Source organism: Sinocyclocheilus anshuiensis, unplaced genomic scaffold (genome assembly GCF_001515605.1).
Source record: "Sinocyclocheilus anshuiensis isolate Anshui unplaced genomic scaffold, SAMN03320099.WGS_v1.1 scaffold461, whole genome shotgun sequence".
Taxonomy (NCBI): Eukaryota; Metazoa; Chordata; class Actinopteri; order Cypriniformes; family Cyprinidae; genus Sinocyclocheilus; species Sinocyclocheilus anshuiensis.
In genome coordinates, this window is record NW_015541005.1 from 1,500,718 (window position 1) to 1,525,252 (window position 24,535).

General features: G+C 36.9%; 1 protein-coding gene across 1 annotated transcript in view; it reads right to left on the minus strand.

Moving 5' to 3' along the window:
- grin2aa (glutamate receptor, ionotropic, N-methyl D-aspartate 2A, a) overlaps positions 1-24,535 on the minus strand; it is a 160,708-nt gene that overhangs the window by 67,260 nt on the left and 68,913 nt on the right. The window contains exon 3 of the mRNA XM_016488523.1: positions 2,235-2,827. Within this exon, the coding sequence (XP_016344009.1) occupies positions 2,235-2,827 (593 nt within the window). The remainder of the gene's footprint in view (positions 1-2,234; positions 2,828-24,535) is intronic.

The following is a 24,535-nucleotide window of genomic DNA, read 5'->3' on the forward strand; positions in this document are numbered from 1 at the left end:
AAATTTATGAAATCCCAGCATACACGCTCCTGATACATATTTGTTATTAAAGCATCAACATTCACAGAACACTGTTATTTTTAACTATGTTTTGGCATGGCAGAATGCCAGCAAAGAGCGCTGCATTTATAATCTCTAAAAGACATCTCAGTTTATCGCAATCTCACAAATCTCTGTTATAACACAATAAATATATGCATAATGAATCTTTCATAATGTCTACATTTTGTGTTATAATGAGAGGATTCATGAGCACGCAAATTTCAGCACTGCATTGCTCAACACTGCAAACACATGTTATAGCCTAAATAGAAACTCTGCATACGCTTGCACCTGTTAATCGTTTATATTTTATATTAGTTCATGTTGCTTTTGTGCAATAGATGAATAACAATTTATTTGTTTTAGATATTTTATGTTTAGATATTTCTATTTTGCGGGAGTCCCGTGAATCATTTTATTCTCCCGCATCCCGCACACACACGAGTCTCTGCACTCACCTATCAAGTCTTGTCACGCGCCGCACTCTCGTCGGGTCTCGCAGGAGCAGGTCTCTAATCCACTGGCACTTGACTTGACAGTGCGTGTGCTACATCCTTTTTACAATCTCTAGATTATAAAACACTGCATTCCCTAGGATGCTTCGGGGGTGAGTAAAACAGCATAATTTTCATTTTGGGGCGAACTAACCCTTTAAATTACTCCGTTACTAAAAAAGTAATCAAATTACAGTAACGCGTTACTAAGTAATGCGTTACTGCCCAACACTAGTAATATGTACCTTTAAGGTACGAATATAGACCGATTAGGGGTAAACAGGGTACAAAGGTGTACTTTTTGAAAAGTTACTACCCCTTTTGTACCTTTTTCTTGTTTGTTCTTCTTAGAGTGTATGATATTGGCATTATATTTTTATAACTCTATAGTGATGTCTTAATTAAAATTGTATTAATTAAACATTGTTTGGAATCTTTGGAGACCACTTGGAATTTAATGACCTGCCGGGAGACATAGTAGGTCTAACATTAGAAAGCTGAGACTTACTTTTGCAAATGCCCTACTAGGGGTGGGCGATATGACCAAAATCTTATATCTTATATCATAATTTTATTTCACATTAACGATATGTATCACGATATATTTAATTTTGCTTTAAATGAGGCCTTTATGATATCAAAATTTTTGATACCATAGAAATGTCATAATTCTTATCACCAGTGTCAATATCACAAAAATAATACTAGTAATAATACTCTAATATTAGCCTAAATTTAAAAAAAAACAAAAAAAAAAACCCCAAGCTCACTGAAGACAAGTGAACAGTCAGCAATTAAATAAGAATAAGAAACTAATTACATGCAATAATACAATAATACAAAAAACTACAGTAAAACAAACAAATAAAAATGCTACATACATTGTATAAAGTAATCAAATGTATAAAAACACTGCATATTTTTCACTGTGTAAATTAAATATATATATTTTTTTCTTATTAAAGTTACAAAAGTGATTTAGTTAAGAGCAGTGAGAGATTTTCTCTCTTTTGCTGTTTGATTAACATGAATGGAAGACAGCAGGATTATTAAACTGCTATCACTTTAAGAGCTACCCAGATCCAATATACTGTTACACATGTGTTTTCTTTCTGAGCCGCTTGTTTTCACTTAAGACCTAAATTACTGTGTTTATGAGAATACTTGCAAAGACAGCATTTTGACACATACAAGTGTGTGTATTTAAGCATTCAAGGCCTATAAAGCAGCAAAAATAATTCCGTTCAACACTCCAGCGCTCTATGAGCATCGTCTTCATGCTCAGAAACAGTTTCTCAGACAGTGCATGCATATAGTGAAATGAGTTGTCTTTTGCTGCTGATTGTGTTTCAACGGCTTAAAATCACTTGTTTTTTAACTGCAATGCTTAAAAACGCATGCAAACGTTAAGTTTTCATGACCAAGTAGCACAAATCTCTACCGGTTGACAAATTTCTACCAGGTAAACTGGTATATCGCCCACCTCTATGCCCTACGTCTCTAACAGAGACCTCTTCGGTTGTTTTTTCCACCTTTTCCTTTTTCCACTTGACTGATCAAAAACTGTGGTTTCCCACATAAATAGCCTTCTTGTTTCCACTTTTTTAAGTGCAGGAACTGGATGGACAGGCTGTTGACAGAAAACAATAACATACCACAGACACACAAATAATAACCCAGCTCTCATCCTTCACTCACTTGTGCAATGCGCTGGGTGGCAGCTTGGTTTTCTCCATTTGGCCATAGCAGCTGGTTTTGGCCTCCGGGATGTCCCCAAACTCTTCCAACATGGCTGCAGCTGCCGTGGTTATAATCCCAAACCCATCTCGAACCCGTGCCTCAAGAGGATAGTCCCAGTCATCGTAGGATACAGAGATCATTCCAGAGGGGAACGAATCTGGAGTGATGTCTGGGTTGCCCGTGGTCAAGCTGGGCACGATCCAGATGTAGCCGAAACCGGTCAGACCCAGTGATCGGGCCTCCTCCAAGATGTAAGCCGCCTCGTCCTTGGAGCAGTACAAGAGGATGACTGGAGACTGCACCTTCTTCAGCTGGATCTGGGTCCTGGAGTCCCCGTCTACGGCGTCCAGGGTGATGGTGTGCTGGAGGTCCCAACCGACAAAGCTGTTGTCGACTGTGGTCTTCAGGATGGCAATGAAATCCTGGTAGCCTGGGAACTTGCTGGTCACTATGGAGAAGATGTGCCAGTCATACTCTTCCATGATGTTGAGCATGAGCAGCGCCTCCTGCTGGATGGAGGCCCCGAACTGGAAGAATGTAGATTTTACATCCTGTTGAACAAAGAAAGATAAAAAGAACTGTCACAACATATATAGCATATAACATCTAACAAATATGTGACCCTGGACCACAAAACCAGTCTTAAGTAGCACAGGTATATTTGTAACAATAGCCAAAAATACATTGTACAAGTCAAAATTATCGATTTTTCTTTTATGCCAAAAATCATTAGGAAATTAAGTAAAGATCATGTTCCATGAAGATATTTTGTACATTTCCTACCATAAATATATCAAAACTTAATTTTTGATTGGTAATATGCATTGCCATTTGGACTTCATTTGGACAAATTTAAAGGTGATTTTCTCAATATTTTGATTTTTTTGCACCCTCAGATTCCAGATTTTCAAATAGTTGTATCGCGGCCAAATATTGTCCTATCTTAACAAACCATGCATCAATGGAAAGCTTAATTATTCAGGTTTCAGAAGATGTATAAATCTCAATTTCGAAAAATTTACCCTTATGACTGGTTTTGTGGTCCAGTGTCACATATAAGTTTTCAGCTGTCGAAATTAGGGATGCACAATATATTGGTACCATTTTAGTTATCGGCCTATACATTTATATACTGTATATAGTTTACCTTTGCTGTCATCTAACGCTCACTTACAATGAATCTTTAAAAACATAAAAACATAAAAAATTATTTGATCATAATAATATTAATAATTTATGAATGCAATAATTTTTAATCATTTAATCTCAAAATGAATATCCATTTTTCGTAGTGTACATTATAATTTTGTGAGGCCTAAATTCACTTGAAGCATTTAAAACAAGTTATTTTAGTGTTTTATTTACAATCTATTGAGAATAGTACAGAATTGAATTTTATTGTTTATTGGCCATAACATGGAAATAATTATCTCATTGTGTTAGGTAGAATTTTAATATTAGTGCTTCAGTAATAAAATTCAAATTAAAAACACAACATCAGTTAAAATGAAATAATTCATAATACAGAACAGACGGAATAGAGAAACCATTGAAATATTTTGAGAGCTCTGAACTCAATATTACAGACTGACAGAGTTAACAAAAGTTAATAAGGTTCTTTATTAAAATGTAACGAGACAAAAAGGAAAGAGAAGAGCTTTTCTGGTTCTTTAACTCCTTTGAGATCCATCTGATATATGCAGCTCTGGCCTTGATGAACTCATTGTCTAATCATAATGATGCACCGAGCCAGTTCTTTCTGGCTGAGCAAATTCAATCCAATGTGCCTTTAGAACTATTCCCTCCAGCATCCCACAATTCCACAGCTTTAACTGGCCCTCTGAGGCACAAAGGACACAATCGTTTTTTGATTCATATTCTGAGTTCAAACTTTTCACTCATTTTATGAATGAGAGGATCGGAAGCCTGTGTAAGGAACGCAGCGTGCTTTCATTAACCTTCTCAATCATGTGAATGCTATTTTTCCCTTCACCATTTCAATGTCAAACCAATTACTGCAGCCTTATAAATGGTAAATGAAAGGTAGCCCATGACTGAATACAGATGTAAGATCAGGCATCTGTCTTTGTGTGCATGTGTGAAAGATGCCTGTAGGAAACAACATGTTGTGAGTCTGCATATGTTGGGAGGAGAAATGTTTCACTTAGTTGTTTTGCTATTTTTGGGACGCTTGGTTTGACATTGCCAATTTCACACACCGGGGAAACTAAATAGACACTGGTGCTGCAAAGTAAACACAAGATAACTGTGGATAACACTTCACACACGCATCCACGGCACAAACGAACACAAATTTTCTTTGACCAAAACCGTTATGCCACCTTTCCATGACCAACCATCTGGCCTCCCAGACGACACTCACCCACATCAGTATCTTCAAACACCATATCAGATTTTAGTTGGCCTTCTTGATCTTTTCATTCAGTGCCAGCCCAATATAAGACATTCATTAAAGCTGCTTCTGATAGCCGCAGTGATTATCTTCTGTTTATGTGACGGATAGTTAATGAAACACAGGGTTCACGCTGGAGACGCTTGATTGAGTGGTCTTTGCAATAAGTGTTTATTAGTCAGTCGGTGGGCTGGTAATGACAGCTTTTTCTGCACCTGTGTCCAGTTTTTCTGCAAGATTTAATAAAATGTCACATTCTTTGGATGGAAATATTTGGATCATTTGGTCTTTTGACTCATGAGAAATTTTCATCCATTTTGAGATCCAAACTTTTGACTGGTACTATAAACAGAACTATTAATATTATTATCATTAAAAAAAAAATTAAGTGATTATTTTTTTTGTAATAATAAAAATAGTAGTAGTAGTATAATTCGAATTCTTGTTAATTTTGTTGTTATTTCTATCATTTCACTTTTTCAATCCTTATAAGAACAATGTAGGAATTAATGTAGAATCAAATCCTGTATTAAATAAATTATACATTCATATGGAAATAGTCTTTTTCAACAAAAAAGGAAATTACACATAACATATTTTAAGTAATCCATAGTCAAAGACTATATATATATATATATACAGTATGTGATAACACTTTACTTAAAGCCTTTATGTATGATGCATTATAAAAGTAGTTTTAATGCATGAATTACGCCTTGATTAAATGTAACCACAGTTATACATTATAACACTTATCAATTCATTGTTTCACTATGCATTTTAAATTTGGTTATAATTATTTATGACAAGATATAATGTATTACATCACACATTATGAATAATTCTAATGCATTATACCCTTTAATAACCTTTTATAATGCATTTTACATAAAGGCTTTAAGTGTTACTACACATATTAATGCCTTATTCTGCATGACCATATTTTGGATCCCTTAAAGGGGTCATATGATGCGATTTCAATTTTTCCTTTCTCTTTGGAGTGTTACAAGCTCTTGGTGCATAAAGAAGATCTGTAAAGTTGCAAACACTAAAGTCTCAAAACCAAAGACCCATACCTAAACTTAACAACTACTTTACTAATTATTAATAAGCAGCAAATTAGCAGTTTGTTCAGGGAAAACTCTTAGTTAATAGTGAATGTGTTCCCTATTCTAAAGTGTTACCATTAAACTTGATAAAACAATGGTTTTTGCAATGAAATATTGTTGTGTAATAGTGGCACTGTTATGTGAAGTGGCCCCTGTGAGACTAGACACATTTACTTAAGTGATGGATGGATGACAAGACAGTCCTAATTTATTTTCACTGCCTCACCTTGGAAAGATTTTAATTATTCCTCAAAGGTTGACGTTATCTTAAAGTAGCACAGTTTTGAGTGGCAATTTCTTTTCATTCAGATGTCTACAAAAATGGAGCCGATTATATTACATGTATGGAATAATGGCATAAAGATTAATCAGCTTGTGCTGCCTGCTCCCCACAGTTGTCCATCAACTCTTGAAGTGCAGGGTTAAGAAAATATGACCCTCGTAATAATCGGTCTACTGGGCGCTGTGTGCGTGGGGTGAACATGTAGATTGTGTGGAGTGAGCACTCGTTGACCTCATTCTGCAGATGAATTCAGGATATGATGAAAAGAGAGGGAGGAGGTAATTGTTTCATGTTAAAAACAATGTGTTCTCTTTCTGCAACAAGGATGAAACCAATAATTACAAAGTGAGAGCAAGAAAAAGAAATAAAAGAGTCCGATGGAAGGTTGATTTGGTAATTAAGCTAAAATTTTATACATCAGCACAGTTTGATGTGTACAAATCTATTTGATTGTTTGATGTGAAACATATTATATTATATTATATTATATTATATTATATTATATTATATTATATTATATATGTGTTCCAGAAACACTGTCACTGTTCATTAGTTAAAGGGATTTTTCAATGACTCTTTCTGCTGGTTATATCATTACATCTTTTTGAGTTTGTCACTGAATCATTCATTTGAATGATTTGTTCAAAATCACTGATTCATTTGGAAATGAAATAAGTGACTGTCTTTATAAATTACTCACTGAATCATTTAGTTAATCGATTCATTTAAAACAATGATTCTTATATTATATTATATTATATTATATTATATTATATTATATATGTGTTCCAGAAACACTGTCACTGTTCATTAGTTAAAGGGATTTTTCAATGACTCTTTCTGCTGGTTATATCATTACATCTTTTTGAGTTTGTCACTGAATCATTCATTTGAATGATTTGTTCAAAATCACTGATTCATTTGGAAATGAAATAAGTGACTGTCTTTATAAATTACTCACTGAATCATTTAGTTAATCGATTCATTTAAAACAATGATTCTGCTTTGGCTTCATTTGGAAGTATTTTCATTTGCAGATTAAAAATAAAAAAATAAAATAAAATAATTATATTATATTTAGCATAATATAATTGTATAATTTTAATATACATTATAGCCACAACTGCAGCATGAAAATAATGATTCATAAAGTACATTTATAAAGATTTTGCATTGTTGCCTAAATGTAATTTCACAGCCAAGCACCGAGTGTGACATGAAAGGCATGTGTAATCAGCTTCAGGGGTGTGAAAAGAAGATTTGTGTGCATTTGACTGGAGCGTAGCAATACTAGTTTCTAATTTCCCACCCGCTTTCCTGAGGATCTGCATCATCCCTGCCTGCTGCTGAGTTTTCTCAATGCCATTTTCTTCATATAACAGGATGCCATTACCAGCCTGAGGCGATAAAGCTATATTGTTTGCTCAGTTATGTCCCCACTGGATGCAAAAAATGCCTCGTTTATAATGGGTTCTCATGTTTTTGTTTCGTCGCTCTGGCCGGACAGGGCATCACAATATGGCAAGGGGCGTAACATTTCCATCACACACTTGAGGTATTCGACCAATCACAACGCACTGAATAGCTGATGACCGATGAGCTTTGTAAAAATCGACGCGTTTCAGAAAGGCGGGGCATAGAGGAAAAACAATAATGTACAGTATGTGGAAAATAATGTGTTTTTTTAACCTTAAACCGCATAAACACATTTCATTACACCAAATACACAAAATAATGTTCTTTTTAGCAACATCATATGACCCCTTTAAGATCTTAAGACCTTCTGATGTTCTCTGTCGAACTCCTTTATTGTAGGTGATATTGGGGTTTGACATCAATCATCCTGCACATCTTTCATCTCTTAAGGCCTTATACTAGTGTTTTTTTCTAATTGTGATGGAAACAAATCTTAATTGTGAGCTCCAAGCTTCACAGCACCACATCAAAAACACTTAATTTTCCTTGTGTACTCGCACTGTTTTAAATCCAAAAGCATCCAACAAACTTGACAGACCGAATGTGTTATTGCTGAGAAAACCAAATGCAATGAATCACATCAATAACCGCTAAGAGCATCTGAGGTGCTCTTTTGGCAGCTCTCAGACACATTAGAGGCATTTAGATCTCTTTCTGTTCAGAAACAATCACTAAGATATTCAAATCAGAGCATCTAGCGGCAAGATCAAGTGGCCACAATTTCTCTAAAGCCCTGTTTGATGGACCATCATGCCTGTTAGCCTGATTATACCTCCAGTCTGATCCGCCAATATAGGTTGGCATCGTCAGCTGAGCGAGCAATGAGTGCGCATGTACATAATCTACAGTAAGTATGCCATTTTGTATGTGAGTGAGCGTGTGGATAATCTGAAGTGCTTCAGAGGGCCGCCTCAGGGGTGGCCGGCGTTATCCCCACAGCTCATGTCATTCCCAGCAGCGGAGCAAACACGGCACAGTTAGTCTAATAAGACAACACAGAAGAGCCACACAGCACTAACGCAATCACAGCGCCCAGCCCGGCTCCACTTCGTTAAATTGTGTCTTTGTAAACTCTATAAATTGTCAATTTGCTTTTGATGGAGTGGTACGCCACCAAGTAGCATAATGGTGTTGCTGTTAAGGCCAATTTTTTGCACCGTTTTTCAAAGGCTCGGTCTCAAGAGCTGCTTCATGAGCTCATTTTAGTGTGCCACAGAGCTCTTAGTGAATAAAGCAAATGAGTGGAGCCAGAGGAAGAAAGAGAGAGAAAAAGAGCAAGGCTGATATACACACAGCAGTACTGTAGCCAAAGAGACAAAACTGAACTTCACCATCTGTCCTGTGCTGAAGAAACTCTGTCCCAAATATGAAACTGCGGGGTTTCCGTCGTTTTTGACAAAAAATAATTCCCATGACTTGTTCTGCCAATTATATACTGCATAAGTAATTTTAGAATCCATTTATAAAGATTTCTGGTTGGCTTTTTGTGTGTACTGCATGTAAAATCCCAATACATGCATGAAAATACAGTACTTACTGTACATAAATATTCTTATACTTAGATAAAGGCTAGAGATTTAAATTCTGCTCGGTGGAGGATTTTGCATTCAGTATAAAGTTCTATGACCGTTAATTCCTTTCATTCATTTCAGATCTTTTTCAACTTTTAAAGGTCTGAAAATCCTTATTTTAAAATTAATTGAATTGTGAGGTTTTCCATAACAGTGGAAACCATGAAACTATTTAGAAAGATGGAGAATAATACAGTATTTTAATAAAAATGCAGTATTACAGTTGTTCTCAAGCTTTTTGACTCCAAGGCCCTCATCAATATGCAAAGGCCCCATGACTTTTCCAGTTATTTGTGATTCACTGGATAAGTATTAAGTTTTTTTTTTTTCAGAGTTATAAAATTTTAATTTACATTAATTTAATTTACTTATCCAGGTTTACAAATAAAATCATGCTACATATATCAAGATCAATATATACATATATATTATTCAATATTTTAAAATGAATTAAACTCAATATATTTTATATTTGTTGTTGTTTTAGCTCATTTTAATGCTTATTTTGTCTTGTCTTAAATCTTGAGGCCCCATAACTTTTCCACATTTAATAAATTAAAACAGAGACATTTCACTGGCAGTATGGTACACTGATGCTCATCACAAAAAAACAAAACAAAAAAACATCTGTGGTGTGCTTAAGAACACAAAAAGTCAAGCACACACATTTATTTTTCTATCATTATAGAGATTTTCCACATTGATTTCAGTTGTTTTTATACTGAAATGATGTGGGTGATACTGGAAGTTTAAATGAGATTTAGCTTCATTTTGGGCTTCTCAGAGAGTGAAAGCTGAATAAAAATGAATCAAGCTAAAAAAAAAATGAAGCATGAGCTCCTTTTCACTGTGTTTATTTTAACCTAAATCAGTGTAATCATGTGGTAAGCAATGACTGGTTGGTAAATTCTCCAATTCCTGTGAAGCGAATGCCCTGCAGACTGAACATTTACCCTTCCTATGATTTGGAAACTCACTAAATTCCTTGCGAATCCACTTTGCTGGGCACTTTCAGGTGAACATACCCAGAGACAGAGCACTGCACTGCAGCACCAGCGTCACTAGTTACACAACTCCACAGGATCACAGTCTTTCTCTCTGCTTTCCATTCATTCAGTGCCTTTTTCTTTCCTTATTCATTCTCTCCTTTCATCTCCCTTTGCTCCTGTCTGCTTCTCTTTTTTTATTTTCAGTACCCCCTCTCTTTCTCTCTGGACTCTGCCTGACTGTCCCTCCTAAACCCACCTTATCAGCACGTGTGATTGATGAAAAAGGGGAACGTGTGCAGAAATTCAATTATACTGACATGCTGGTGACAGAGAGAGAGAGAGAGAGATAGAAGGGGGCGGAGAAAGAGAAACAGAGAAAGAAAGAAAAAAACAGCACCGCGGTGAAACGCCACTCACCGAAGTACAATTAGCTCTCCTGCAAACAAAAGATGTGATTATTCTCTTTAAGATCACGTCTGAAAAACTTGCGATAAAAAGGTTCATCACTTTGCGTGTCACAACTGGGAGAGAAGCATTATTTATGATCCTGTTGGAACAGATTCTTTTGAATATTTAATGAAATTCCTTCTCGATGGTTGAGCAAAAAAAAAAGAGAGGGAGGAAAAGATAGAGAAGATGGGTGGAGGAATAATGAAGAGGGTCTGTAAACCTCATGATGCTGCGCTCTGAGTAATGTCTACGCCACTGTTTCATGAAGTGTTCATTACATAACTGTCACGAGTTTCTCAAAACCAGATTTGCAGAACGCTCTCACAGCCTTAGGGGCATGTGACTGACAGCTGCCTGCCTTAGACAATAAGGTGTTCACCTCACATTACAAGTGAAACACAGATTACTAACCACATTACCCACGACAAAAAAAAAAAAACATTTTAAGTGGCAACGACTGTGTTCCAGCATCATGTAAACCACTTTGACCTCCAAAAGGCAAAATGCAGTAACCAAGGACAAAAAAATAGTTTTTAGGCTGATTTGATATTCATTTCTGTGGCTCACAGGAACTAGGACGCAATGGGAACTACGGCACAGGGACTGAAGAAAAGATAAGGCAGACTAGAAAAGCAGAACACCGTCTACATTTTTAACCCATGAATGAATGATCACAGTGGCTTCCTCTTACAGCAAACCCCCTGAAGCACTTTAAAATAACACTTAGATTGAGCCTGCACTTTAAACATCACAAGCGCAATCAATTAATCCAAGCTGGGGGGTTTTATACGCCATACAATAATTAAGAAACACAGTAAGGTCATATGGATGATCAGCTGCTGTCTCAACAGAAACAGATATGTTCGAAGAGTGAGGCAACGAAAGGCAAAAGACGCTCTTTGGTGCGAGTTTAAAAATAGCAGACGGCTCAAGTTTGTTCATCTACATGCTCACTGAGCTTGCATTCACAACTGTCTTTTTGTTACTGCCGCTGTGTTTCTGTCAGGACTTTTTAACAAGCACCAAAACCCCACAGGGGCAAGCTGACAAAGGCAGATAAACTTTCTCTGAGCACAGATAGTCTCACTCTCTCTCTCTCTCTGTGGGCACTGCCCCACTCCTGTCAGAAAATTCCTCAGGACGTTCCCTTCAGAGTCCTTTATGTTTACATCATCAGATTACTAATCACATTACAAGTGCTGTCATTCTGAGAAGAACTGCGTGTTTGCACTCTATTCGACTTGTTTGTTCAATCTTTACATGTCATGATCTGTGACGCAGCCTGTCCAGGAAGATGATGATCCACAAATCATACAGGCGGTCAGAGAGGTCAGTGTCACGACGGCTGGTAATCATCGGATGTGGCAGGGTATGTAACTGAGCAGGCATCTTTTTCTCTGAAATGACCTGATGACTCAATACAAAGCATTATATGGCAGAATGGCAACGCCCAAATTTCCTGCTGTTTTTAATACAGACACAATGGAGCTTTCGTAAATGATTCATTTTATTTGTGTTCAATTGCACTTAAGAAGCACAGCAGGCAGTTATACACAAATACTGTCATTATTTACTCACCTCAAAGTCTTTCTAAAGACTTGCTTTTGAAATGGAACATAAAAAACAGAATGCAGAAGTTAAGCAGAATGTCCACGCTGCTCTTTTCTTTACAACGAAAATGAATGGTGACCAAAGCTGTAAAGCAAGATTTTCTGTTAGTATTGACTTCAATTTTAGTCTGTTCCAGTGTTATTTTAATATTTACATACTATTACAGTGCTTATTATTAATTTGAATTAGCTTTTACTTTAATATTTTCAGTTTTCATTCTAATTTTAGTGTATGTTTCAGTAATTTTGTTAAGCGCTTTAGCTATTTGATTTGGTATTTATACTTCTATTTAGCTGAAATTAATTTTATTTCAGTTTTAGTCATTTTAGTAATTCATCTTATCTTATTTTATTTCAGTTAGTTGCCAAACCAACATGTCTAAATTCCATTGAAGTTTTTCATCTAATATTTTATTCTATTTCAGCTTTATTTCAATTAGTTAACAATAGCAACACTTGTCTGTACTCGGACAAAGCTGTTATATTGTTTGGAATGTCTTGGAATATAGTGCATGAGTCATATGAATTACTTTTTATGCATTTATGGTGCTTTTTTGTCCTTTTTGGAACCCATCCACTTGTACTAAAGAAAGCAGTGTAAACATTCTTCAAAACAATTCCTTTTTTGTGGCACGGAAAAAAAGAAAGTCATACAGGTTTAGAACTAAATGAAGGTGAGCAAATGACAGAATTGTAATTTTTGGAAGAACTTTCCCTTTAAGCAGCGGGGTTCACGAGTGCGAGAGAGAAAGAGAGTAAGAGAGTAGCACTGCATTATGGGATTGGCATTTAATCACTTCCAAAAGGAGCCAAATAATTAACATTACAGCCTTACATCAATTGTCTTCTGCAGTTTTCTTTGTCATTTTTCCTTAGCTTGCATTCATTTTTTCAGCAGACAGAGAACACACACACACACACACACATCTAGACTAAATCAGATTATGTGCACTGTGCAGGGCCCCGAGTGTTGGAACGGATGGATGTTCTGCCCTGTGGTTTGTGCTGTGTCCATTTGCACTGCAGAAAAACTACAGCTGCAAACGTCACCATCTAACTTATTAAAACCACCAAAGTAGATGCCATATTTAATGGACTTCAAAACAAAAGCCAAACAGGATGAGGAAAAACACTGTTCCCTCTTTTGTCACATGGCAGGTGCTGTGGGAACGCAACCAGCCCGTGTTAAGCGCTCCCATTTCATTTTGATTGGCTGCCAGCAAACAGTACTGAGTAACTGGCACTTGTTATACTTCAGCAGACAAACAGCACTCCTGGGAGATGTCAATCAGGCACGCTCGAGGCTGTGACGTAACCACCCAGAACTACTGAACCTGAAACCAAGCAGCTCACCGAATGCAACTGTTCACACACACTCACATATGAACAGACGTACACTATAAATGCTCCACTTCAGCAGCAGACTAATATAATGTACAATGTCTACAAAGACTTTAACTAGCAAATACACACACTTGTAAAGAAGTTCTTGAATTGACAGGATCCAATAAAATACAGTCACATCAATTGCAAAGAGTCATCATACACGGAGAAAATTTTCACTCAGAAATTCCTAGTAAATTTCACAAACAATTACAAAGAATGGGCAAGTAACACTGAAATAAATGTGAAATTTTGAAGTATAAAAACTGAAATAGCATTTTCTCGTAACATGTACTCCTATAGTCTTTGTTTCATTAACCGTTGAAAAAGCATTTTTACAGTGTAGACTTGTCTTTCATTGGTCTGTTTTAATTTTTTTCTCAACAAAGTAATATTAGGTGCTAAATCATGACCCAGATATTAGCTTTAAGAGGTTGTATGAAAGAAACACCACAACAGTGATCTCTTTAATACCTCAGTTGTTTCTCCAAGATAAAAATTATATTAAATCATTTGTTATTTTAGTATTATTATATTTATACTATTATAGTGTTTTTAATTCGCTTTTATTTTTGTATTTTCAGTTTTCATTTTAATTTTAGCTTAACTTAGAAATTTTGTTTTGTGCTGGTATTTTGTTCACTTTAATGCTACTATTTAGCTTTACAGTTTTAGTACATTTAGTACTTGTTTTATTTCAGTTAAATGTTTTATTTCTAATTTTTTCTTTCTTTTTTCATCTAATGCTTATTTTATTTCAGCTTCATACCAATTAACAAAAACTATTTTTGATAGTTTTAGTTTACAATAACGCCACTGAATTCAATTGAGATTTACTTCTCAGTGTTCTTCTGAGGAAAAAGGCCCTGGTAATCTCACACGTGTCTCCTCCAGTGTTTTAGATGTGATCCCAGCACTGCCATGTACATATTTGCCATTATACCACATCAAAAATTTCAATATAAATTCAAGAATTTCTCTTCACAGTTCATACGAGAACAAGTCATGTGAGCAGTGCTATTCAAATATATTTAGCTCTGTTTTATAAACAGTCTGAGTCTATTTGTATTTCTATTAAGGTATTTTAGGAGAAACATCTGCGAGCAAGTTGATACACTGAACTCCATAGGAACATAAGAACTCCACTCAGACTCTTTAATATCGCAATTGATTCTCAATTATGCAGTGAAACGGAGAGCAAACAGAGCCTTTTGCGTAACTCTCCTGCTTCACAGCTTTCTCAAAATCTCTTGACAAAAGACGCTAATAATCTCTCTCATTATATCCCATCATCATAGTCAGGAGACTCTGGCTAAACAGAAAAGGCAAACGAATGAAACTGCTGCAGAGACTCGCAATTCTCTCCTTGACAGTATTGTGCGAGAATCGTATTTCTTTCTATTGGAGTTTACACAAATTGAAAAAATATTATGACTTTAAACTCAATTCCGAAGAAGCGAGACAATAAAAATGGGAAAATGTAGTTTGCACTGTTCAGACAAATCAGGCGAAAACAGAGATGGAGCAGCTTTGTGTACAGCTCAGCCTGCCACATCTGTCTTAATATAGCCATGTGTTCACCATTAGATTTCCTCTGCCACACACAGACACACTCCCTCCGTCGCCATGGCAAAAGTTTTTGTGAACTTTCGTAAGGACAAGAATAAACAGCCAAAGTGTCACCATTGACCGGCCCTCTATTGACTTTGTGGCTCATTTTCCACCGGCTGCCCACTCTCTGTGTACTCATCAGCTTGACTGACAGGATGTCTGCTTCACTCTCAACCAATCAGCATCTGTGCCGGAGCAGCCGTTTGGTCTGATCAGACAGGACTTGAGGGTGATCTGATGTCAGAGACACGCTGAGACTAAAACATCTTGGGACGTGCTGATCTAATGCTAAGTACTGCCTGCTGTATCATCTCGTTCATATACAGTATTGAATTTCACTATTTGGCAGCCATTTTTAGATTTCAAGCACAGAACAAAAAAACTTGCATTTTTTATCATTCACCATTATGTAAAGCACTGTGAAATATGATTACTGAAGTGGTTCATTCTGAGTTCACGTAAATGAACAAGTTAAAAAAACGATTCAGGAATACATTTGACTCCACGTGGAAAACTTTCTGCTGAATATTTAGGGCCAGATTTACTAAACACGGCAAATTAGCGAGAGAGCGCAATTCCAAAACAGCGCCGATGGGCATGGAAATTTCTGCAGGTGATTTACTGACAACGCACAAATTAAAGAACACAGACGCAACATCTCATTTCTATAATGACCAATGCAATATACCAAGCGCAGCGCAAATTAACGTAAGGATATATTCGGATTCAGATAATGTGTTCTTCTGGCATTCCAAATAAATTAATAGGTGTGGAAAAAATCCTTTCCCTTCTACCACGCGCTCTCTGCAGTGGCTCCTCCTAGCAACAACAAATGCAGCCATTTCAAGCACAAAATAGTTTAAGACATGCTTTTTTGGGGGGTGTTAACGGTATAAATACCAGTAATTTGATGAGCGCAAACGTTGGTAAATCACGTAGCGTGATTCATTTGAATACCCATAAATTTTGCGTCTGAAAGGGATGCATACAATGCATATTCGATAAGGTCAGTTGCAAAAATAACGGTGTTATTTTTTCAGCGCCACACCTTTTCAGCGCTAAATCTTCACTGCGTGTCTTTAGTAATTCCTGACAGTACTATTTTAACGCCAAAAGACAGTTTGCGCTGGCGCAAGCTGTTAGTAAATCTAAAAAAAGATATACTGCTGCTTATCACTACGTTTTCAAGTCAGTAATATAAATTAGGGTGTTTTCTAGTTGTATACTTGTTATTTAGTCTAAATTCACTAGTTCAGATTTAATAAGTCATTTGATATACACCACTGCTTGGGGTCGATTTTCTAATGATAATAATTTTCTAAAAAGTTTTTTTAGAAAATCTAAAAATTTTCTTAAGCTTAAAAAGGATTTTTTTTTTTATTTCAGCATTGACTTGATTAAAACTACAGTAAAAATTGTATTAATTAAATATTATTACAATTTTAATTAAAATGTACATTTATTTGATTAGTAGAAAGCTTGAAATAACATTTATTTGAGGTCTTGTGAAACATTACAATTTTTTTTTTTAGCAATTTAATAAATCCTTGCTGAATAAAAGTAGTCATTTCTTTATTTAAAAAAAAGGGAGGAGACCAGAGGCCGTTTTGTTTGAATGGATGTCTATGGAGGAGAGGCTTCACCACGCTGAATAAACAAGCTTTTGTGAGCAAACAGCTTATCATTTATTAAACTGGCAACCTATCAGCTAATCTTCAACATGTTTTACACTAAACAATCGTTTTGGATTGAACTATTTTTAGAGTTTGCATTGAAAAAAAAATGCCACAGACTTTTTGCGACAGGTGGGATTCAGCTTATGGCACGTCTCATTCATTTCTATAGTATCTGTAAACAGCAATTAATTGTCGCACAACTCTCTGACTATAATTCAATGACGTCAAGGCTGTAATGTGATTGGTTATCAAGGCACATGTGATACAAGTTGACCGTTACGCTTTCTCCAATGGTAAGTAATACAGACCCTCATATCTCCCAATAATAAGACCATCTCTGGTCTAACTACTTTTATAATGAGAAGCTTGTAGGATTACAAGATAGTTTCAAGTTAGCTTGTTGCTACGTAAGACTAGTCCATCCCTGTCTGGTATGATATTGTATTATTCACTGTCCTAATCGAAGAAAGTCAGCAATGAGTTTGAAACATGGAAAAATCTTCTGGCATCCATTAAACAGATGCTGATGATGGCCAAATTTTACACTGGTTTCAGAGACTGTATTTATGATGCCTAAAAGTAAAGCCTCCAATTTCAGACCTACTTCATAATTAACCTATTAAAATCACGTTTTTTACTGCAGCCTGGTGCTTTACCACAGTCTAATTGGACTAGAATCAACACAGTCGATACCATGCAAGATTAAAAATAGCCTGACATTTAAAAAAGATGAAAAAGGCCTCTACATATTAACATTATAAGACTTCTTTGCAAACGCATCTGGAAATGCGTCTGATGTCTGTGAAATACAGCGATCTGACATCTCTGCATCGCTCATAAAATTAATTGAATCAAAGGTCTGCTACAAACGGCCCCCTGTGGCATTCAATGTGAGGGCATGAGCAGAGAAATATAAACATTTAGTAACAGTAAATTAAAGTGCTTATATAAGGCAGTGTGAGCCATCTGTGATCCGCACTGCTGAAGGAGGGAAGAGTAACTGGGTCAGCCGCACCGTCCTGTCCTCTATAACGTTTTAGCTTGCGGCTGAGAGCCAGCGCAACTTCAAAGTACAGGTGAAGCCGAAAAACCTTCCTCGTGTGCCATCTCCCAAATACTGGGGCTAAAGTGCACCTCACCTCTTTAACCTTAGGGCTCTAGCACTAAAAAAAATGAGAACAGCCAATTAACATTACACAGAAACAAGTCACCATTATGCTGAAATGGCAAGACAAATAATACATGGCTTTATTACCATTTAATGTTTTTTCTTGTTTGCTTAATTCACATCAAAAGACTGAGGAGAACACAGCAAAAAGTTGCTGACCTACTTTCACTCCTTCAAAGTTTCCAATCCCCCTTTTGAGAGGGCCATGGCGCGGCATGTTGCTAAAGCTCTCCCTGCATGGGAACAGAGGAGGAGCGGCAGGCTCAAGCTGTTCTTTAAGAGCTGTGCTCCACAGAGAGGGCTCACCTGCTCACACACAGAGATCAGATGCCCGGCCTCACCAAAACTCCCAATTTCACATTCACCCTCCACACTCACACACACATAATTATCTGTAGTCAGGTTGTTGTCACTCCTGGGAAGGAGGCAGCGGGAATGAGATGGAAAAAAATCTGTTTCAAAACCTAGTGAGCTGTCTCCTTAGGCAGCACTTTAAGGCATCGTAAACATGCTTGTGACGCAAAGGCTGTTCTGAAAGGTAGGTAGCATAATTATGCTGCCTCTTAAGATACCTCATTTAATGCACTGAGAGTAATGGAATATAATGCATTACAATGAGAGAAAAAATTTATCCAAGATGGCAGATTAAGCAAGATGAATGTTAAACTATACTATTTGTATACATTTTCTAAATAGATTTAGTATAAAATTACTACAGAAATTTACTATAAATGATTCAATAGTGAATATATATATTTACAGTTTGAGGTCAGTAAGTATTTTAAAAATAGATTAAAACTTTTATTTAGCAAGGATGCCTTAAACTGATCTAATGTGAAAATACAGACTTTAGCGTTGTTACAAAACAACTCTATTCAAATAAATGCTGTTCTTCTGAACTTTCTATTCATCAAAGAATGTACCACAGTTTTCACAAAAATATGAAACAGCACAACTGTTTTCAACCTTGATAATAATAAGAAATGTTTCTTGAGCAGCAATCAGCATATCGTAATGATTTCTGAAGGATCATGTGACACTGAAGTCTGGACTAATGGCTGCTGAAAATTTAGCTTTGCCATCACAGGAATTTTAAATTATAGAAAATATTAAATTAAATTATTAAAATAAATATTAAAATATTAACTATTAATTTAGAACATGCTTTATATTATATATAGTTTTATTTATATAAAATATTAAAATATAAAACGGATATTTTTAATTTTATACTAATCAATATTTCACAACTTTACTATTTTAACTGTATTTTTGATCAACAAATGCAGCCTTGATGAGCATTAGTGACTATCAAAAAACAGTAGTATAACATTAAATAAATTCATATAAAAAATGAAATAATAAAATAAATAATTATTCAATTTAATATAATTTTTTTTTTAATTCTCAATATTTGTCTGTGCTATGTACATTTATGCATGTACCGTACTGTTGGAAAACAAATACATTTTGAATTGAGTCTTTGGTTCATTTTGATACGCTGCCTATGTAGAATGTTCTGAATTGGTCACTTATGAGGATCCATTCGGTTAGGATGCTTCCTCAGAAGGCAGCTGTTCATGTAGGCAGAAGGCAGCGAGGCAGCACACTAGGTTTTGGAACAGAGCCAGAGACAGGGGAGATAAGAGACACAGAGAGAAGAAGAGTGAGCGGCATGTTGCTAAAGCTAAAGTGAGTAAGCGCATGTGTGTCCGTGTACACTAATGAACATTGTCACTGGATGGGCCTGGCAGACGGAGCCGAACAGACAACATTTGCTTCTCATGACTAAAGGATCTGACACGGCCCTGTGCTACACGCTCAGCTCCCTGTAATGCTGTGTTAGCGGAGAGATTATCACAGATGCTCGGCACAGCCCTAAATGATAGCGTGATGCAGGAGAGGGATGGAAAAAGAGAAAAAACGCCTCCTAAATTTCTAATCAAAGAAATGAGAGTCAGATATTTATAGCCCAAACAGCCTGAGGAGATCTACCCCACTTTTTTCTGCTCTCCACTTTCTTTTTTGCTGCCCATTGGCATCTAAAACTCACGTCTAACATTTGTTGATAGGTACAAACTTGCAGTACACCCATGGAGACCCACCCTGACCTCACAATTGAAGTTTGGCGTGGTGTTGACGCTTCTGTCTCGCTGAGCAGTCCTGGCATATGCAAGCTGGCAGAAACAACAGGCACGGCAACAGGAGACAGGGCTCACCCTGCATCAACTCCATGACATAAACCTCCACACAAAGCATGCAATTAAAGGTGAACTTCTAAGGGGACATGTCCAGCGCTCTGCTATGTAATGCATCAGACACTGGCCAAGGGGGCGGTGAGTCACACGAGCACCACGCAGTCAGCAGAGCGTGTGCGTGTACATGAAACAGATCAGGGATCAGTTAAGATCTCATAGCTACAGTAGAAAGCACACACTGAGGTTTCTTGGGGTCAAACTATCTGTGTATACATAGAGGATCTGGCTGAATGTTGAGAGAGCGTGCGGACAATTCTGGTTGAATGACAGTCGACATCGTGTAGAATAGAGTCTATATCAGAGGTGTCCAAAGTACTGCAAATTATGGCTCATAATTAAATTTCAAATGGCCTGCAGCTTGTCTATTAATATATATTATATGTGGCCTGCCATGCATAATACAATTTACGCAGTTTCACAATGTCAACACAAGGTGACAGCACTGGATTTCAGGCCAGATGTAGCAGTAAAACAAGTGACAACAATTTCATAACTGATAAGTGCTGCTATTTCTGTTGCACATGAGAGTTATTAAATGCAGCAAAAGTGGAAGAGCGCTACTCGTTTGAACTGTGCTGCACGGACCATTATTAGCTCTGCACAAAAGACAGCACAGCTTGAGCACACAAATAGTATTCCCATAGCTTCATAACATTACGTTTGAACCACTGATGTCACATTGACTATTTTAACAATGTCCTTACTACCTTTCTGGGCCTTGAACATGGTAGCTGCATTGCTGACTATGGAGGGTCAGAAAGCTCTCAGATTTTATCAAAAATATCTTAATTTGTCTTACACGAGTTTGGAACAAACATGAGGGCGAGTAATTCATGGCAGAATTTTCATTTTTGGATGAACTATCACTTTAAGGTAGTGAAGAAAAGGCAAAATTGCAGAAATTTTGGTCATTTGTGCATTTGTTTTAATACTAAATAAATACTATAAAGCCATTCCAGATATCATAGAAACCACATTGTTAATTTTTACCACGCTAGACTGAGATTGTGATGATGTTCTTTGATAATGTAATGTTCGTTGCTCATTTTCTGTAGCTGCTTTTTTGAATAACTGAGGAAATGTAAGCATTATAATTAGTAACTTACGAAGTTTTTTTTTAATTTGTTATTATGTTAAATACAAATTCAGTCATATTAAAAACATTAGGCTGCTTTTAGCCTTACACTGGAGTTGGTTCACTTTCCGGCAATGAAACTAAGTAAATAAATAATTAAATAAACTAGCACGATAATATTGTGTATTGGCGATCTCACAGGCTGACGATAGGATGATATGAAAACTGAGCATATCGCCCAACACTAATCAAAAACATACAGCTCAACCAGAGTAATCTGATTCAATAACAAGTCCATTTTCAATCAGTAATCCTTTAATGACTATTTTAAAGAATCATTCAAAAAAACTCACATGGTACTGAATCAGCCTGATTAATCTTTTACTGAATAAACTCAGTGAATCTGTCAAAGCAATTATTCAATCAACATTTTACTTACTGAATTGCAAGTTATCAATACTGTCAGTGATGTCACTCAAAATGAAATACTTAAAATAAAAGCTCAAAGAATAAGTTTGCAGAATTTTTGATTTTGTACTACACAAGCATGTTTATTTAACTTAACTTTAAATATTGAGTAATTAATTTTTTACTTTGAACATTAGGGTTATATATACAGTACAATTACTTTGAGGCAATGAATGTACCAGCTCATTAGGGTTTACAGTTGACCAGTTAGGTGAGAGTCTATCTGCTGGTCATAGGTGAAACCAGAACTCCTATGTGAGGCAATGAGAAGTGTTGGGTCGACACACAGACAAGGCCTTCTAGGGCACTCTATCCTGCCCCTCAGCAAGTCCCCTGCTTTCAGTGCTGTCAAATGTGTGAATGTGTGTGAGAATGTGTGCATATGTGGTTGTCAGCTACAGCAATCAAAACCAGCCATGAATGCAACTCGCATACAACCTGACTTGAGCACAGGGAGACAGAGAGAATATGAATCAGTCAGAGATTTGACACGCACAATATTTCAGCCAATCTTACGCCACCTGTTCCTGTGGTTTTACCTCATTAGTGCATATTGTTTACCCTGCCAAATGCTCCTTTCCTTCAACTGCACACTTCTTCTTGAGTCAGGCCTGTGTAAAGCCATCAAAATGCTGTTCCTTCTCTCTTTCTCACTCACACACACATCCGCATGCTCTCTCACTATAGAACCCTTTCAAACACTCTACCGGTGTTTGAACCTTTTAAAAATGATAAAGATGATATCGACAAGACTTGCTTAAAAGCCACAAAAGCAGAGTTTCCTCAGGAATTCCTTTCATTTGACAGCACAGCATCCTGTATGACTGGGTAAGGTGATGGTAACTGACAGGGCCTCCTATAAAACAGGAAAGCAAACAGACTGGAGGTCCAGAGCAGGTTGATTATTAGAGTGGGGAGCTGTACCTCACATGGGCCAAGCCGAAGCTCTGAGACAGCAGCACTAAATAAAGAAGCCTGCTGGCACGGAGCCCTCCGTTCTCCAGGACTGTGTCATACATCAAATTATTTGTGAAGAGAAGTATAGAATGTGACGTAACTTACCGCATACATGTTTCTCAACCCCTGTCTCTCAAGACTACAGTATGGATTGCTCCTCCGAGGCTTATTTGCTGTTTTATTGTAGAGGAGAAGCTTTAGCCTAAGCTGGTAGCTGTGTTTTGAAACATGGCTCGTTTCTATATAGCCTAATGTGGTTATTAGCTGGTCATTAGGGGTGTTCAATCCTGCTCCTGGAGAGTCACTGTACTAGAACAAACTTGAATCAGCTAATCAAAGTCTTTACTTACCAACAACTTCCAGTCAGGTGTGTTGGTGCAAATTAAAGCTAAACTCTCTAGGTCATTGGTCCTTTAGGAGCAGGTGTGGACACCTTTGTGATAGACAAGTTATTGACATCTTAGTCCAGCTAATGACCTTCTTAGATCAGCTAATGAATATCTAAGACCAGCTAACGACCATCTTAGATCAGCTAATGTCCATCTTAGACTAAGTTGACCAGATGTGCCACTTCCCGGGGACACGTTCTGTCCAGGATTTCTAAGTTGCCTAAAATAACCAGGTTTTGGCTGTTTGTGCTGCACAGATGTATCGTTGTATGACATGAAATTACCGCAAGAGTGATTCAAAAGCATAAGGAGCCGTCGGCTCTGCTCTTTATAGGCTTGCTCTCACGGTATTTGCTTTCGAATCACTCTCGCGGTACTTCGCAATTTAAAACAATTTTGAAATCCTGGGCAGAACGTGTCCCCGCGAAGTGGCATGTCTGGTCATCTTATCTTAGACCAGCCAATGTCCATCATAGACCAGCTAATGTCCATCTTAGACCAGCTAATGAACATCTAAGACCAGGTCCAGTTGCATGAACTGTTTAGACTAGTCTTAAAAAGTTAGTCATCTAATTTTTTTTCTTCAAGACTGGTCATAACTTTTTATATTCAGTTATGAAAAGGTAGATTGGTCTTATTCGTATTGGAAAAGTAAGACTGATTACCCCTTGGCAGCTGCTAGTTGGTCAAACTAGTTCTTAAGACACAGTCTTAACATGGTGGCTAAGTTTATGCAACTGGCCAGGTCCAGTTGCATAAACATCTTAGACTGGTCTTACAAGTTAGTCATCTTTTTTCTTTTTCTTTTTTGTTAATACTGTGTAAGGCTTCTGCGAATATCGCACAAATGAACGATTGAATCTCCGCATTCCACCGGAAAAACTAAAGACTCTCTTCCCCAGCTATCTGCGGTCGTAAAGAAGATCAATGATCAACAAGGCACCTAATTGTCTGGACCTGCTTCCGGTCAAGGCCTCGTCCTTATCCCTTAGGGGGCATCTGAACTGCTTAAACCCTAACTCAAACTAGGATACAAACTATCTTTGTTTTACGGGCTTTCAGGGACCAGATGTGCAGTGTAACGTTGACCGGCTTCAGCATAAATAAACCAGCTAATAAACAACAGAACAAAGAACATGGTATCTGGAAATGTTCCAGCGACAGACTCACCCGGACCCCATGACCGTTTAATGCATAAATTGCATTCCAAAAAAGGGACGCATCCTTTTACTACTTTCAGAAAAGAGCGCGTTTCTCCTGTCACAGACAAAGGGACATGAAACTTACAACAGACAATTTCAAAAGATAATCACTTATGCGCATAACAGGGCAACCAGATTCACAAATAATATGTTGTATATCTTATATATATG